We start from the raw sequence: 16,926 nt of genomic DNA, 5'->3' as shown, positions 1-16,926 counted from the left end.
CTGTCAGGAACATGCTACTGCTCGGTGCCCTGTACTAAATCTCCTGTCCAGTACCAGATCTACATCACAGTTCTAGTCGTCTTCATGGAGGTATTCAGTGACTAGGACCTAGCTGCCTACGGGGTCGCCTCCTTTTTTTTTTTTTTTTTTGCACAACCCACCAAGAATACCATGATCCATATCAGTAGTGCAATTGATATGAATCTCTCAGAAGCTGGTGTAAAGGGGGCACTCGGCAGAGTGCCCTCCACTTTTTGAGTTCCATATGAATCCATGTATCATATAGCTCAGAACAAAATACACTGCATGCCTCTTTGCAAAGGCCTTCCCCGAATGGCAACTGAGGTCTTCTATACTCTTGGTTATTATTTATCCCCTCATAGTAATAGTGTGAGTGAGAAGTGCTGAAACTGCTCCATCCTCAGGCAAGAATGATTTTCTTTCTAACTGTTATTGCTGGTAGCTAGTGTGACAGTGCAGGGCAACTGCACCTGTATTCCCCTCCACGGTCCAGCAAAGGCACCCACTCTAGGCTCCCAGCTTCTCAGCTATCGCCTGTCTTTGGCAGTGACCTGCGTTTCTCTCCCTCCTGAGTGAGGTTTTTTTTCAGGTACACAGTGCCCTGCCTATATTGTGTTATTCTCAGCAAGCCAGCCTGCCTAGACAGGCCGGTATCTTCAGTTGCTTTCTCCTCAGAGGCTGTAAGCAGCATAATTACCTCCAGTTGTTACCAAACAGCTCTTTCTGTGCAAGCACACTTACTCTTGAGGTGAAAATATTACAGAGAAAACATATTAAAACAATAGACATTCCTATACACGTGGTAAAAGCTTACCAGAGGTCACCCAAAGTCTTATGCAGCCTCCATAGGCCAAAATCCTTCCAAAGTTTCCCGGAATGAACTGCCCCCTCCCCTCCCTTTGATCAGAAGGTTCTATCACTTTGCTGGATCAAAAAGAAGACTCGGAGACATTTAAACTCAGGCTTTTTATCCAAAGCTCCTTTCTTGTTTGTGGGTCTCTAGAGAATCCAGTTTGAGCCAGTATATGCAAGCCTTTCCAGGTTGTGGTACCTCTCTGGAGGTACCACACAACCGGTGTGAATTTGCCTAATCACTCTTTACTGTGCGTAGCTCCTGGAGGCCTGTGGTCACCCTTCCCCATGGAGTTACATACAATCCCTGGCCCACAATGATATGTACATTTAATACAATAAAATCTCCCAAAGACATTTCAGGAATTGACATATCTGTCACATATAGATACTGCAGTGAGAAGTGCATTATAAATAAGGGTAAGATTATGTCTGTTATTATTAGTAAAAGTCATGGACAGGTCACGGGCAACAAATAAAACTTCACGGAGCTCAAGACCTGTCCGTGACTCTTACTAAAGCCCCGGGTCCGGGTCCAGCCACGGCTCCAACCCTGGCTTCAGCTGCGGACAGTCATGGAGGTCCGGTAAAGTCATGGAATCCGTGACCTCCATGACTAAATCGTAGCCTTAATTATAAATACATAACAGACTAAATGAGGTACTGTATCAGTGAATAATATGTCTATCAGGTGTCTTTGTTACAGTCAGTGCCATGGCATATGAAGGTTTGATGCATTTTTATAACAGCATGGTAGGTTTTCAAGCAAACTAATGATAAAGGCCAAGAGAACTAGCGGTTTTGAGTTCTGGCTTATTAGAATTATTAGTGTGTCTGATTTAGGATATCAGTCCCCATCAGTTCAGTCTTTTACCTGGAGTGAACTTCATGAGTTCTCTGTGCCAGTTTGTAATGAGGAATGCTGTGTTTTCTTCCAAATACTAAATCCCCTCTCCAGCATTAATTTCAAAATGGGACGTAGGCAAGCAGGGAGAGAACTAGTAGGATGGACATCCCTGGTTTGCTCTTTGAGACTTGCCCTCATCTGAGGAAACTGATGTGCATGGATTTCAACCAGAATGCCTGCTGTTTTAAGGGCAGAACCTAGATTTGGAGGGCATGGACAGTATAAAAGCAGCTGGTTTGAACAAGCTGCTTTAGATTGCTGAACTGTTGCTTTGCTTTTGTGCAGTGTCCTAATGCATTAAATAACGTCCTGTGTGAGACGAATCTTCTGGTGTTACTTCTGTTTACTGCCAAAGATAGCAAAACTGGTAAAATGAACATGAAGCTTGGATAAAAGAAAGAGACCTGCCATCAGTATGGACAGGTGGCACGGAAGCTGAAATAAAGCAGTGGTCAGAACTGATAGGAAGTGCAAATGAACAGAATACTGCCTTCTGTCTGCCCAGATTACCTCGAGATACAGTAGTAAAGAATCTATTCAGTTCTATCTAGAATCTGTACAGTGCCCATCGCTGTTACGTGTGGTTTCTACCTAATTGAGCTACAGATTGCCTTGCCTAGCTTTCTTATGCTATAACTCTGCTATTGAATAGGATTAAATGTGCAGGCTTTACAGTGCTATGTAATTACAGTCATACTTTTCTCTGGGAGGGCAGGGTTGCACTGGATTATGTATTTATTGAATACATTTTAGAGAATGCACTAATATTATCCTGTTGCTAATTTTAGTAATTCCTCTGGCCCAACCCCATCCCTTTTGTGGTAACTTAAGAATCCAAGAAAACAAAGTATAACAGCTGTTTATGCTTGGAGGCAGGTATCCCAAGCAGTCTTCTATCATGTGAACACATCTCCCCTCACTGGGATTCCTGACTCCATGCTGCCTGCCTCTTAGATCTCCTCCTGAGCGAACCTCAATAGCTCCGTTTTAGAACTTGGCCACCTCCTTACGGGAGAAACCCAGCAGCTGCGGCTGATTCCTCTTCCTTGTGAGGGAAGGGAGCTTATTTATATCCTTGCCCCCTTATCCAGCATCCCTTGCTGTAGTCTCTAACTCCCTCTGCCCTTTTGGGAACCACAACTCCTAGAAGTCGTTGGTTCTCAGTGGAAACTACGCAGAGGAGAGAAGCTGGACCATGACCCTTTCTCACAGGGCTTGCTCACTGTGTGACACTCTGTTAATAGCTATACAGGCATATATTCAAACAATCTAGAAACCTACCAGCCTTGTTGTGAAAGATCAGAAAGCTTACAGGGGTTCTCAGCAGCGCTGGCTGGTCAGTTGCTCTTGGATCTTTTTCCTTAGCTAAGTCTTCTATGGAGGCATCTTTCTTGTAGGAGTAAAGGACAAGAAATTAGATATGACGGGATCTAGAACATGGTAACAAGTGCTCTGAGGGAAGGAGAGGAAGGATGATGAAGCATGGACTATGGCAAGAAATAAGCCGTCTGCTATGTACATTCCAGATGTTAAGTTTGCCCCAGTATTCGTATACAGCAGCAGTTTATCATGGTTCTCCTATGAATTCAGTATCCTTGATCAGGTTATTGTGATGCTCCAAACTGAAAGCCAGTCGAGGGTATAGCTACAACTGCTACTGTCTACTAATAATAGATGAACCAGCTGCAATATCAAGCTTCAGTCTTTTTTTAAATGATTAAAAAGTCACTGTGTACACTGGAAAATGAGGTGCTGATTCTAGGCAACAGCAGTGGTAACCCTAGGGGATTGTGTAATGTCTAGGTGAGCATATGCCTAAAAACATCAGGGGATGTTGAAAACCTTTGTTCTGTATCCCTGTTTCACTTCATGTGTTCTTAGTCCCTGCCAAGCTGAGAGCTTTCTCTTTGAAGTGTGTCCATATTTATTCCATTTAACCCCTTTGGCTTCTAAAATAAAGATTTCCCACACGGAGAACCTGGAGTGAGAGGGAATAGCATTTAACAGCAGGAGCAACAAACCCGTAGGCGTCAAAGGATTTAATGCCACCCAGCATATTCTGTTATGCTTTAACACTGTGTTGCAATGACAGCCCTCCCAAAAAGAGGCAAAAATAAATATAGAGGAGTAGAAAACTATGCAGTAGAACCTCAGAGTTACAAGACGGGAATGGAGGTTGTTTATAACTCTGAAATGTTCCTAACTCTGAACAAAACGTTATGGTTGTTCTTTCAAAAGTTTACAACTGAACATTGACTTAATACAGCTTTGAAACTTTACTATGCAGAGGAAAAATGCTGCTTTTAGCCATCTTAATATAAATGAAACGAGCATGGAAACAGTTGCCCTACCTTGTCAAATCTTTTTTTTTTTTTTTAATTTCCCTTTATATTTTTAGTAGTGTACATTTAACACAGTACTGTATTGTATGTCTTTTTTTTGTCTCTGCTGCTGCCTGATCATTTACTTCTGGTTCCAAATAAGATGTGTGGTTGACAGGTCAGTTGGTAACTCTGGTGTTCATAACTCTGAGGTTCTACTGTAGTTTAAATAGAGCATGAAGTAGGAAGAGCTGAGTAGGGTACGTAACATTTTTATGCCTCTTAGTATTGCAAAGATGAAATCACAAAGCATCTCTTATTTTACATAGGTTGAGCGATCGAGACTCTTCCTTTAGCTGAGCAGTTTATACACTCTGGGCTTGACGCCTACTTTAGATGCGCAAAAAGAAACGGTGAGGAACAAAAGTGGTGTGCATTTACCACAGCACGACTTAACACCATATATTGCTCCAGCCTTTGACCTTTAAAATTCCTTCTGCAGGGAAAGGATTGTCTTTTTACAGGAGCTCAGTGTCATTCAATGGAATTCACGCTGCAGTGTATGAAATCCGCTGCAGGACAGAAGTAATTTTAAATGGCTAGTACTGTACATTCCTGTAGTTCTTTAAGGCCAGTCTTTTGGGGGTCTGTTTGGTTTATTGCAGCTGTTACATGTGGTGAGAGTCCAGCATGTGCCTGAATGTGAATTTTGATGTTTTTTTGTGTGTGTACCCTGTACTTTGGTCTTCGCAATCCAAGACAGACTTCTTAGCAGTCATCTCTTTCCTGGCCTTATCATGCTGTATGTTGCTGTGACCGAGATTAGCATTACGTGACACACACCTGAACTTTAGCTGAAACGGCAAGCCTCAGACACTTCAGCCAGCATTGGAATGAGCAAGATATTACAATATTTGACATTGTTTCAAGTATCTTCTTTGTGACTACACACCAAGCGCATGCAACTCAGCAGCACAGCACGCCTCACTGATATGTATTGCAGTGTATTGAATTTGGGGTTGTAGCTGTTCTTAGGGGACTGTGCTCAGCTCTTGCATATACCATTAACCTCATTGGAGCCACTGATGCCTATCTCAGAGCAGGATTTGACTCTGAACATCAAAGCATAACCTACACTGGTTCTTCAGCCCACCGTGACCTGCCATTGAGACTGTGGCATAACTTAGAGAGCAAACTGCTGGGTTTTGAGTGTAAACCACCTGTCATGTTTTAGAAAATCATGCCCCTAATTTGGAGCAGTCAGGCAAAGAGCTGCTGCTTCTTCGCGTATGCGCAACGTGCCTCAGGTGGCATGTGACCAAGATTCATCACTGAATTTGGTCTGCTGGTTGGATCATTAGCCTGCCCAGCCCGCACTGATGGGGGAGTGCGACATGAGCACTGAGCCACTGAGAGTACATTGCTGTCTTAAGGTGTCTTTGGGTGCATATAAGAATCCTGGTTGCAGCCATTTTACATGACACTGTCCCTTGACTGCATAGCTTCAGTGGTGTTTTGTTTTTCCTAGGGGCTATGCGCCCATAGAGCTAGACACACAACTGTGACAGTTTCATGGGCATAGAGTTCTTTCTCAGATCTTCATCTTGGTGCTTTGACATACAGTATATGTTTATATTAACAGGACTTTTCAGGAAGATTCAGCAATTGACGTTCACAGCCCAAAACTCTAAACCTGTATAGTACCATACAAAAAATCTTCACTAATTTTTGTTGTTGTCAGCATTTTTTAATGTTTGCTGGAGTGAAAGGCCACGGTCTCATCAGAATTGGAGATATTCATACAAAGAAAGGACAAGGCAGTAAATAAAGGTTATAGCCCTATGCTGCAGGGCATTAGATAAGCAGATAGATTCCTCCTTGCTTTGGATGCATTATTCAAGGCAGATGTTTTTACTGAGCTCTGGAAAGGTTAGGAGAGGAATATAAAACCTGCTGCAGTTCTGGAATTGGTCCATCAGCATAAAACCCAGTAACCAGTGATTCATTTAAGGATCCCTGACACTTTTATGGCAAGGCTATGTCTTTCAGAGTGGGTCTGGCTCGGTTTGAAACACATTCCAAACCCAAACCTGAAATAAATCCTTTCAGTAGAGCAGTGCTGCAAACATTTCCTCTCTTCATTTCATTTTCAAGCCTCATATTAAAGAACAAAAAAATAGAGCTGGCGAAGGGAATGACTTAACCCATCAAAGGGAAATCGCATGTCGATCAGCCTGTATTTTAATTTTTGGTATGGAATTTCTGCAGCTTCTTAGACATGCATATGTCTAAAAACATACAGGTATCATATACAAAATAAACACACATGGAAGAAATTGAAAAAATATTTATGTATAACTCAGCCAAATGATACTGAAGAGGTATCTGTAGCTGCCTATCCATAACTGAAGCGTTGGGTAATGTTAGGCAAAAAGATTCTTTTCCCCAAGAATCAGGCAAGCACAGAAAATATTGAAGGGGGTTTACTCACTGTACCGGGAAGACTGACAAGCGGCTTCAAAAATATGGTGCCATAGTGGCCAGTTATATACATTCTCTTATCAATTCATTTGCATTTATCTGTACATACAGAGACAGACATTGTTACAAGTCAAGAGAGAACCCTGACCAAAGATTAAAATAAGAACAGTATGTACATATAGAGGTCATCCTAATTGCATCAAACATCTATGACTACCTTATGGGGGAAGGAGGCGGGGTGGGGGGGAGGGATGAGTGCTTACAGATATCTGGTGGGCTGTGAAGGGAGGGTTTGTTCTGTTCTAAGAGCTGAATTACTGGGCAGGCATTGACCATATAAGCTTATCAATTGTTTACAGTTGTCAGTGTCCTTGCTACTGAAGCATCCTGCTTGTTCTGCTGTTTTTGTCTTAGCTGTTAGCTAAATTTTAACTCTTGCCCGACAATGCCCTCTTGTTGACATATCAAACTTTTAGATGAGATAAAGTCAATACTTTAAATGCTTTGATATACATGATCTGTTTTAGGGTTGCCCAAGGGAGGTAGGAGGGGGAGGGGGGCAGAGGGGAATTGGGGGAAGGGGGTAAAGGTAGAAAATATAGTAAGATTTTTAAGCATGTCTCTAAAGTACCCACACATGACCAGAGAGGTTAGCAACACAAATACAGAAGCAGCAGCAGCTATTGTTTGGACAATAGTCCACCAGGAGATGGGGCTGCAGGATGCATTATGAACAGGATCTTCCAGTCGGGTGATAGTTTGGTTGGAATGTGACCTTTGGTGACATGGTTATGAACAGTGGTAAACGCAGATGCAGCAGCCAGGACCACTTTTAGTGGTACCTCCTTGGCCAGTTGAACCGGTGTATTGTCCAGGTATAGGTTGTTATACCACCGACGAGCCGCTGTCATTTTAGTGAACGCACGGCCGGGGAGGTGCACATCACCTGGGGTAAATGAGTCCGTAATCTGCAGGCACATGGAAGCATTTGCCTGGCACCGTAATGGTCCGTACATGTAATAAGATGCAGCGGTGATGAAACACCACGGAGTAGTGGATACTTATACAGCAACTTCACCATCTGCAAGAGGAAGGACATCCACAACAACAGAAGAGGACAAGGTTAAAGGACGAAGTGTAGAACAGGAACACACAATGTAACTGTTTGTTTCTCTACAACAGTCCGAGGTTGTCATCAGTGTAGCGTTACCAGGGGATGTTGTCAGGTATCCGGACAACCCTACTTTGTACACCATATCGTTAGTTACATATCCAATAGACTTAAAATGGAAAGAAGGAGGAAACACATGGATAGGGATAACAGAAGGGTACACAAGAAGGAAATTAAAGGAGAAGGGTGAGTTTGGAGGAAGTAAAGAGGCTACTATCAGTTGAGTAGAAATGCCTGCAAGGTGGGCAAGGGTGGGGGAGGAAAGGGTATGGGACGGGGGAAAACCCAGGCATACATCTAACATGTTTTCTTTTGCAATGTTAAACCGATCACTAGGCAGCATATCACAAGCACAACCTTTAGCTTGTGACTTGGCCAGGTTGACTATAGCATCTGAGGTTTTCTCAATGATTTTGTAAAAATCCTCTATGGCTACATCAATTGCAGTTAGAGCCCAAGATAACCTGGTGTTAGTATGCTTAAGGGCTTGGGTGGTTTGGCCTTTGACCCAAGAATTGTATGACGTTGCAGCCCAAAATTGGGGGTCCTATATGTGTGTGCCCACATCCCCTGGAGCTAAATACCCAGTTACAGTCCAGATCCAGTGAAATGCAGGGAGGGAGCCGAAGACTGCTCCCGAGCTGTGGTAGTCAGATTGAGACCTTGGTGCCTGGATGTTTTTGGAGGCGAGCTGTAACCATGATAGGTCCCAGGTGGTCGGTCTGGGGGGCAAGCCAAGTGTCTTTTTTTTTTTAAACCCATTCACCGCTGCCTCCTGTAGGGAGTTGTACATATTGGCCAGCTTTGAAACAGGCATCTTGTGTAACATATATTAAGGGCAGGTCCCAGGACGCTGCATCAGGTATGTTTTCCAGGAGGATTAATGTGGGGAGTTACATTTGTTACCTAAAAGGATACAATATAAACAAAATGAATTTATTTATACATTTTAATTCTGGTTTTATGAACCCATGTTGGAATTCCTTGCACTTTCACAGAGGTATCTGTATGGGCCAATACCATGTGCGGGCCATAATATTTTGACTGAAATATCCCGGGGTTGTATGTTCTTACCATGACTTGATCTCCCTCCTGTACGTCCATCCAAGAGGGGGTTTCTGGAGGGTCCTGGGCTTAAGAGGGTGTACTTCCACAAGGAACCAGTATGCTTTGCTGAAGTAAAGAGTGAATAATGTTACCTACTGCATCCACAGCCTCAGGTTTGAGAGGGTATTGCTTGGTAGGTGGAGGGAGTTGACTGGTAATCTGGATGGGTGGGCAAAGATGAGCAGGCATCGAACTGCAAGACAGTTTATTTTCTGCCCAAACATGTGTCCCTGACTAGGCTTGGGCCTTGCGCCTGCAGTTCTTTTGGGTATGCCTGAGACACCCACAATTATAACAGGCTACATGGTCTTCTGCTGTTACCACGGCAATGCGAGTAGCCTTGCTCCTTATTTTTTTAGCTTGTCTGGCTGCGCATTCAGAGGCCCACATACAGATGGATTCATAATAAGAGCCTGGGTTCACTCCCAAATTCAGGGCTGTTTGCAGGTGGGAGTTAAAACCTTCCTTTAATATTTTTAGAAACACCTGATCTATTTTCTTTGGGTCTGCAAGGCCTGCATTGCTGGAATACATCTCCCACTTTCTCTCTCAATATTGAGCCGCAGGCTTGGTCTTGCCTTGTACGCAGCCCACGATCAGTCCCCAATTACCGGCTCCGTTCCCCAAGGCTTCTTTGACGGCTTCCTTAAACTCAGTGCAGGCAAGGGTCATATCATTTTCAGATTCAAATTTAACAGAGTCCCAAATGCCGTTTCGGTGCCCTTCTGTAGGGATCTTGGCCCATGATAGATCAGGGCATTTAGCTTTTGTTAAGTTATAAAGATCCCTGGGATGTAACGTATAGGTGGTAACCATCTAGCTTATTCTTTTCCAGAATATCAAATTTGGGCTTTAGATCAGGGAGATCTTTCAGTAAGCCCCTTATTTCCTCTGTGCTGAGAGGAATGTACTTATAAGTATTATGAGCCACTCTGTTTTCACCTGTTCCTGACCACCGAGTGGTCACTTGGAGAGGGGCCAAGGGAACACTGGCACTTAATTCTGGGTTAAAAGGGGGGAGGAGGAGGGGGCCAAATATCTTGATCTTCCCCCATGTGTGCCAGGTTCCAATTTTGAATTTGATTCTCAATGTGTTTCCAAATAATTTCATTTTGGTCTTTATCAATATCGCTACTTGAGTCAGGGTCAGTAAAATTACCCTTCTGTTGTATGCTAGCAACAATACGATGTGCAGAGGAGTTGGGCTTTTTTTTAGTTTTGCTTTTAGAGCCTTGTTTTCTGCTTCAAGCTTTCTCAGCTTGCAGTTGCAATCTGCCTTTTGATTTAGCTCTGATGTAAGAGCCTTTTGGAGTGTTTCCAACTCTTGTAGTTTCCTTTCATATTCGCAATACATTATTACAATCCCCTTCTCTAATCTTCCTTTAGTCTGACCAGACCACCACAACACGCTGTCCATTGTACTCATACCCTCATTCCATCCATTTTTGCGATCGTCTTTTGAACCTTCTCATGTTTCCCTTTTATAAAATCGGAGTCTCCCTCCCATAGAGGGCATCATTGGTGCACCCTGGGGCACGCCAACGAGTCCCCCTCCCGTAGAGGGCATCATTGACGAATTCTGGGGCAACTCATACGACGACGTATCCCAGCTTCCTAAAACCCACTTAAGCAGCGCTTCAGGGGAGACCGACTGAGCACACCCTTGTACTCCGTTTAGTGCAGCACACACTCTGGTGCTCAGTAACTGGCGATGCAGCCTTCGCCTCCAGCAATCCCTGCACTCCAAAAACTTGGCCACAAACACAGTCCCGTTCAGTCCTCTGGTCTGTGCGTCCTATATGTGGTTTGTATTAAAAAAGGAGTGCGAAGGGATGTCTAGGGGAGTCCCAAAACAAGGTGTGCACTAGAGGTGGTAAGTAAAAGGCTACTCACCTCTATCCCTGGTTGTGAGAAACTCTCCGAGGATTCCCGATCACACCCTGCTCGCTGCGCCAAAACTGTTAGGCAAAAAGATTATTTTCCCCATGAATCAGGCAAGCACAGAAAATACTGAAGGGGGTTTATTCATGGTACCGGGAAGACTGACAAGCAGCTTCAAAAATATGGTGCCATAGTGGCCAGTTATATACATTGTCTTATCAATTCATTTGCATTTATCTGTACATACAGAGACAGACATTGTTACAAGTCAAGAGAGAACCCTGAACAAAGATTAAAATGAGAACAGTACATACATATAGAGGTCATCCTAACTGCATCAAATGTCTATGACTACCTTATGGGGGAAGGAGGCGGGGTGGGGGGGAGGGATGAGTGCTTACAGATATCCGGTGGGCTGTGAAGGGAGGGTTTGTTCTGTTCTAAGAGCTGAATTACTGGGCAGGCATTGACCATATAAGCTTATCAATTGTTTACAGTTGTCCGTGTCCTTGCTACTGAAGCATACCCGTTGTTCTGCGGTCTTTGTCTTAGCGGTTAGCTAAATTTTAACTCTTACCTGACAGTAGGAATGATCTACTGTGGTCCAAGTTGGAGTTGGGAATACTATGACAAATAAAGGCAAAAATGTAGACTAAGGCCATGCCTACACTAGCACTTACGTTGGCAAAACTTTTGTAGCTCAGGGGTGTGAAAGAAAAACACACCCTGAGCAACATAAGTGTTGCTGGCATAAGCGCTCATGTGCACAGCGATGCTCGTTCAGCTGGTTTTATTATGTCGACAGGAGAGCTCTCTCCCATTGGCATAACGTGGCTACAGGAGTGCTCTCACATCTGTGCTGCTGTAAGCTGGGAAATGTAGACGTGGCCTAAATCTCAGGAAAATTCTTCGTTAGAGATCTGTTAAATGGTGTAATTGTTGCCCCCAAAAGAAGTAATGGAAGCCCATTGCACGAGTCATTTGAAGCTGAACTGGACAATACACTAGAAGAAATATTGTAGGGAACAATTTTGCACTGGCAGGGAAATGGAGTGATATTTTTCCTATATCTTTACAATCTACGATTCTATACGTTCTGCAAGTGTGTGTGTGTGTTTGGCATGTGTCTTGGGTGAGGTGGGGCAGATGAATTACGTTTATGGACTGGATTCTCAGCAGGTGCAAATTGACATAGCTAGAGTAACTTCAGTAGAGCTGTGCTGATTTACACCAGCTTAGAATCTGGCCCATTCTGTCCAAATAATGAAGTCGCTATTAAAGAACCTCCTTTCTGCATACCACTCAAACAGCTACTTTCTGAATATTTACGACAGTCTTCTTGGTCCTAAACGTGTGTGTCTAAAACAATAATTTTAAATTCTATTTCATCTAAAATTCCTGAAACCTAATATCTCCTACTGTGTATGGCCTAACATAGAAATTCAATTCTAATTAATACTTTGTCCCTAATTACCTCTGGCTTTGCTCATGTCCTTCAACCCCTATGTGGCTCAGTTTCTTAATCCACACAGGGGAGATCAAACTTTCTTCCCAGGGGGGCAATGAAGACTAAAGAGTTAACAGTCAGTCATAACACATTTTGAATATAAAGACAACAAGGAGTCTGGTGGCACCTTAAAGACTAACAGATTTATTTGGGCATAAGCTTTCGTGGGAAGTGAGGTTTTTACCCACGAAAGCTTATGCCCAAATAAATCTGTTAGTCTTTAAAGTGCCACCAGACTCCTTGTTTTTTTTTTTGTAGATACAGACTAACACGGCTACCCCCTGATACTTGAAGATAAAGAGTCTTCCTAAATTCCACATCTTATTATGTATTAAAAATTGGGAGAAAGGCCATTCACTTTGATTTCATAGTCAGTGGAGAATTTAGGGCCTGTCTACACTGGGATTTTTGCACAGATGTAGCAGCCCTGGTACAAACCCTTGGGGCAGATGCATTGCACTAATTTTCAAAGGTTCCGATTGGGATAAATTGCAGTGGCTCAAGCCACTTTTATACCAATGCAGAATCATCTATGCTAGAGTATAGCTGCATTGGTGCAAAAATCTCTGGTGTAGCCAAGCCCTCAGCTGCCAGTTCCTGCAAATGAGATGGAAAAGGTTCCTCCACCTTGCCGCCCCCCCCCCCCCGAATATTTAAAATTGTTGAGGGGGGAAAATTGAAAACCAAATATTTTGGCCAAAACCGAAAATATTTAGATTTGGAAATGCCATGGTAGTTATAGTTTGGGTGCCACCTGCTCCCTTTACCCTGTCATAAACAAGGCTCCCTGGTTTAACTTAATCTCCCATGATGCACCACAGCCTCATCTCAGAGATGATGGGATGCATAATGGGAGATATAATCCAAGTTGGAAATCCAGTCCATGGAGGAGAATGGGAGCATGAGTCACCTGAAATACAATAACCACAAGCCACTTTGGTGGCATTTCCAAATCTAAGTATAGTTTTTTTTCAGCCAGACTTTTGGTTTTGGCTGAGAACTGTTCAGTTCTTGTGCATTTGGTCTTTCAATGAAAGCAGACACTTCTTAAGAAAAGTGTTTTGTAGAAAATCCAGGTTTTTCATTGAAAAATTTTTTGACAGAAAATTTTTGACTAGTCCTAATGCCATGGTTACAGAATCCAGATGTTTTAGGTGTCAAACATTGTGTAGGACAGTGGTCCCCAAACTTTTTCTGTTGCATTCCCCCCCCCCCCCCCCCTTACCAGTAATGGAATCTGTCCACGCCTCCCCAAGAGTCACAGTCGGGAGCTGCAGCAGGGGGCCGGAATTGGGCCTGGGAGCAGAGCGGGGGCCATGGCTGGGAGCAGGGCCGGGGCTGTGGTGCTGGCCGGGAGCCAAAGCTGCAGCTGGGGACGGGGTGGAGTTGGGGGCAGAGTGGGGTGGGTAGTGCTCTCTCCCTGCCCCCCATGGGGGCTGGCCCAGGCCCTGCTGCAGCCCCCCAAACATACCTCTGTGCCCCCATAGTGGGGAGTGCCCCACAGCTTGGGGACCAGTGGTGTAAAAGATGTTTCCCTTCTGCTACATGAACGTCTCTTGATGAGCTTTCCTATTTAGTTTTTAAATTATGATAGAGATTTGTTTGGTGTGGTTTTGTTTATTTTTAAACAATGTTCCTGTAGCTTGAGGACCCTGTGGTGATCTTTTTGACCATGAAAGATAAACGGTATAGTGGATGCACAGTCTGTGTGTTGTTGGACCTTGTGCTCTATGAAACGCATGGCCACATAACAGCATGGAGAGAGGATGGACGGTCCAGTGCTTATAGTATTAGTCTGGGCTGTGAGAGACCTGGGTTCAATTCCTGTTCCACCACAAACATCCTGTGTGTCTCCGGACACATCACCTAGCTTCTCTGTGCCTCTGTTCCAAATCCATAAATGGGGATGATAGCATTTCCCTACCTTACAGGGGGTTTGTGAGGATAATTACATGAAGTTATTAAGAGATTCGGTGGCTCTTTTTATTTATAATAGTGTCCCCCATTGCTGAAGAATCCCAAAGAGCTTTTGTAACACCGACAGACCCCGGTTGTCAGCGGGCGGGATCGAACCTGGGATCTCTGGAGCTAAATGCATGAGCTAAAAGCCACATGGCTCTTAGCTAAGGCTGAAGAGCAGACTCCTTAATCTCTTTCTAAGTGGTCTCAGTGCCACTAGAGGGGACAGACCACCACACACAGGAGGTGTGTGGGTTACATACTTCCCCTAACTGAGGAAGCGTGTCCTGAGCTTCAGAGACTTCCAAGTTGAAATTCCGGACAAGCTCCCACTTGTAACACCAACAGACCACGGTGGGCGGCGGGCAGGATTAAACCTGGGACCTTTGGAGTTTAGTGCATGAGCCTCTACTGCATGAGCTAAAAGCCATATGGTTCTTAGCTAAGGCTATAGAGCAGACTCATTAATCTCTCTCTAAGTGGTCTCAATGCCACTAGATGGGACAAGCACCACACCCAGGAGGTGTGTGGGTTACACTTTCACCAAAGGACCTTGATGATGTTTAAGTAAAACTGGGCTTGGGAAAAGCTTTAGATGTTTAGATTGGAAATAGAAAGCTTCTCCAGCACATTCATTATGTTACCTACAGTGAGAAACATAATATGTCCCGTAATGACTGTATATTGGGTAATTAATGTGATGGAGTGTGGATTGCCATGTCACTAACAAAAGTAACTAGGACCTGTGGAGTTAATGGAAGGGAAAGGGCTTCTGACTACTGTAAGTGCTGTGGTTCTAAAAAGGGCTTGCAGATCGGAATGTTAGGCTCCAGCAGAAGAGAAACCCAGCTGGTGTGAAGTGGGATTGGATTAGAAATAAAAGGGTTGGTTTTGAAAGAAGAGAACAAAGGAATGAGTATGGGTGGTACTGCTGAAAATTGTAACTAGGAGAGCGAGTGGTACGGGAAAAGGAAACGGACAGCTGAATCAAGGCAGGGAGGAAATGTTGGAGGAATCTGGATAAACTAAGTTATATGCAACTAAAGACAGAGCATCTAAATTTTGCTGGACAGCTAAACTGGCAACTTGCTAGGAAGCCCAACTTCCATAAAATAGAGCAAATTGCCGCATTCCTTCTCCTTAGTAGGATATGGAGGCCAGCATGAGGCATTTCTTCTTGATCCATTCAGTTATTTTAAGAGTTTAAGGCAAAGACAATATGTTTGATCAAGGAAATAGGAGCTAAATTATCAGTTAGGGATTAGGGAAGGAGGGTGAAAATATTGTAGCCGAGTTACTTTGCTGGGTGCATTAGGGTGACTTGACACATACAAAGGCATCCCCAAAGTGGTGGCTCTTCTCATGAAGTATGGGAAGAACCATTGCCTGAACAGTTAATTCTGTGAGGAAATCAGGGGCATGTCTGGTTTTTGTTTTTTTCCCTGCTTCTGTGAGTGAAAAGGCCACAACCTCAGCTGATGTGAATGGTTTAATTGAAGTAGATGATGCTATGACAATTTATGCCAGCTGAAGAGCTGGCTCAAAATGTGAAGCTATCAGTAATACCTGCAGCAGACGATGAGCTACCCACATCCTCTCCTTTCTTTGCAAAAAATTAACGTGGTTCTCTTCTGCAATGAACTTATGGCTACTGTCATTTTATAGTCGATTATGCATGTCTGTGCTCGCTCACCAATAGACCGAATCCATTTAGTATAATATGGGGGAGGGTCCTGTGCTCGCTCACCAATAGACCGAATCCATTTAGTATAATATTTCTAGGGTCCTGTGCTGTGCCCACCACCAAGGTATGTGAGTGGCTGTTAAGGCATGTTTTCAAATGTGGACCCTTAATTTTTCTTTTAAAAGTGGGTTAGTTGACAGAGGGGCAGAGTACCCAGAGCTTCCGCTGATGTCAATAGGCGCTATAGGTGCTCAGCACATTGGAAAATCAAGTCCCTTTCCTATGGGACATGTGGGATAAATACCATTTCCAGTAGCAGCCAAACTGCAGGTAACCACGTTAGAAAAATTTGGCCTAAAGGCCCTGCATACTTAAATGTACAGTAGTTGCTCTGCCTTTGAATTTCTATATATTTGGAACCTGGGCCTCAGAATTCCTCATTGGTGAGTTTAATATGTTGCTGCAGGCAAATCATTCTAATGGAAAACTTTCACTGCATAGGTATCTGCCTGAGTAGTAGTATGAGTTTAACATTTTGATTTGTCCTGTAGTTTCTCTGTTTCAATAGGTTCTGCCATTTGGCTTGCAAAGTTTTTTATGTGTTTAACAGTTACTGCTTCAAGAACTTTCCACAGTATTGCTCAATATCCTGCATTTCTTATTGATAAAATCACTTGTTACGTTTTTCTTCTTCCCCTCCTCTTCCCAACCCATCTTTCTAGGTCAGGGGCTATCCAGAACCTAAGATCACATGGTACAGAAATGGACTTCCCATCACAGAGGGAGAGTATTACGTAGTGGACCGCAGCATTCGAGGGATTTTCAGCTTAGTGATCAAAAATGTGCAAGAGGAAGATAGTGGTAAATACACTTGTGAGGCTGCAAATGATGGTGGAGTTCGCCAGGTGACAGTGGAGCTAACTGTGGAAGGTAAGAGAACTATTACTATGCTGTTCCTTAAATATAATCATGGGTATGATAAAACACACCCTCTAAAGGGGGCAAGATAGATGAGATTATCAAACTGACAGGTGA

The 16,926-nt window shown here is 43.6% G+C and overlaps 1 protein-coding gene across 4 annotated transcripts in view; it reads left to right on the top strand.

Annotated features, from left to right (window-relative positions):
- Window positions 1-16,926, top strand: part of MYLK (myosin light chain kinase) — a 306,953-nt gene that overhangs the window by 117,847 nt on the left and 172,180 nt on the right. For all 4 annotated transcript variants that reach the window (XM_026647402.2, XM_024215844.1, XM_024215842.1 and 1 more), the window contains exon 3: window positions 16,614-16,821. In XM_026647402.2, coding sequence (XP_026503187.1) covers window positions 16,614-16,821 — 208 coding nt within the window. The remainder of the gene's footprint in view (window positions 1-16,613; window positions 16,822-16,926) is intronic.

Source organism: Terrapene carolina, unplaced genomic scaffold (assembly GCF_002925995.2).
Source record: "Terrapene carolina triunguis isolate 2854851 unplaced genomic scaffold, T_m_triunguis-2.0 Scaffold62, whole genome shotgun sequence".
In the NCBI taxonomy this organism is placed as follows: Eukaryota; Metazoa; Chordata; order Testudines; family Emydidae; genus Terrapene; species Terrapene triunguis.
Note: the sequence above shows the minus strand (reverse complement) of the source record. Positions and strands in the feature narration are given on the sequence as shown.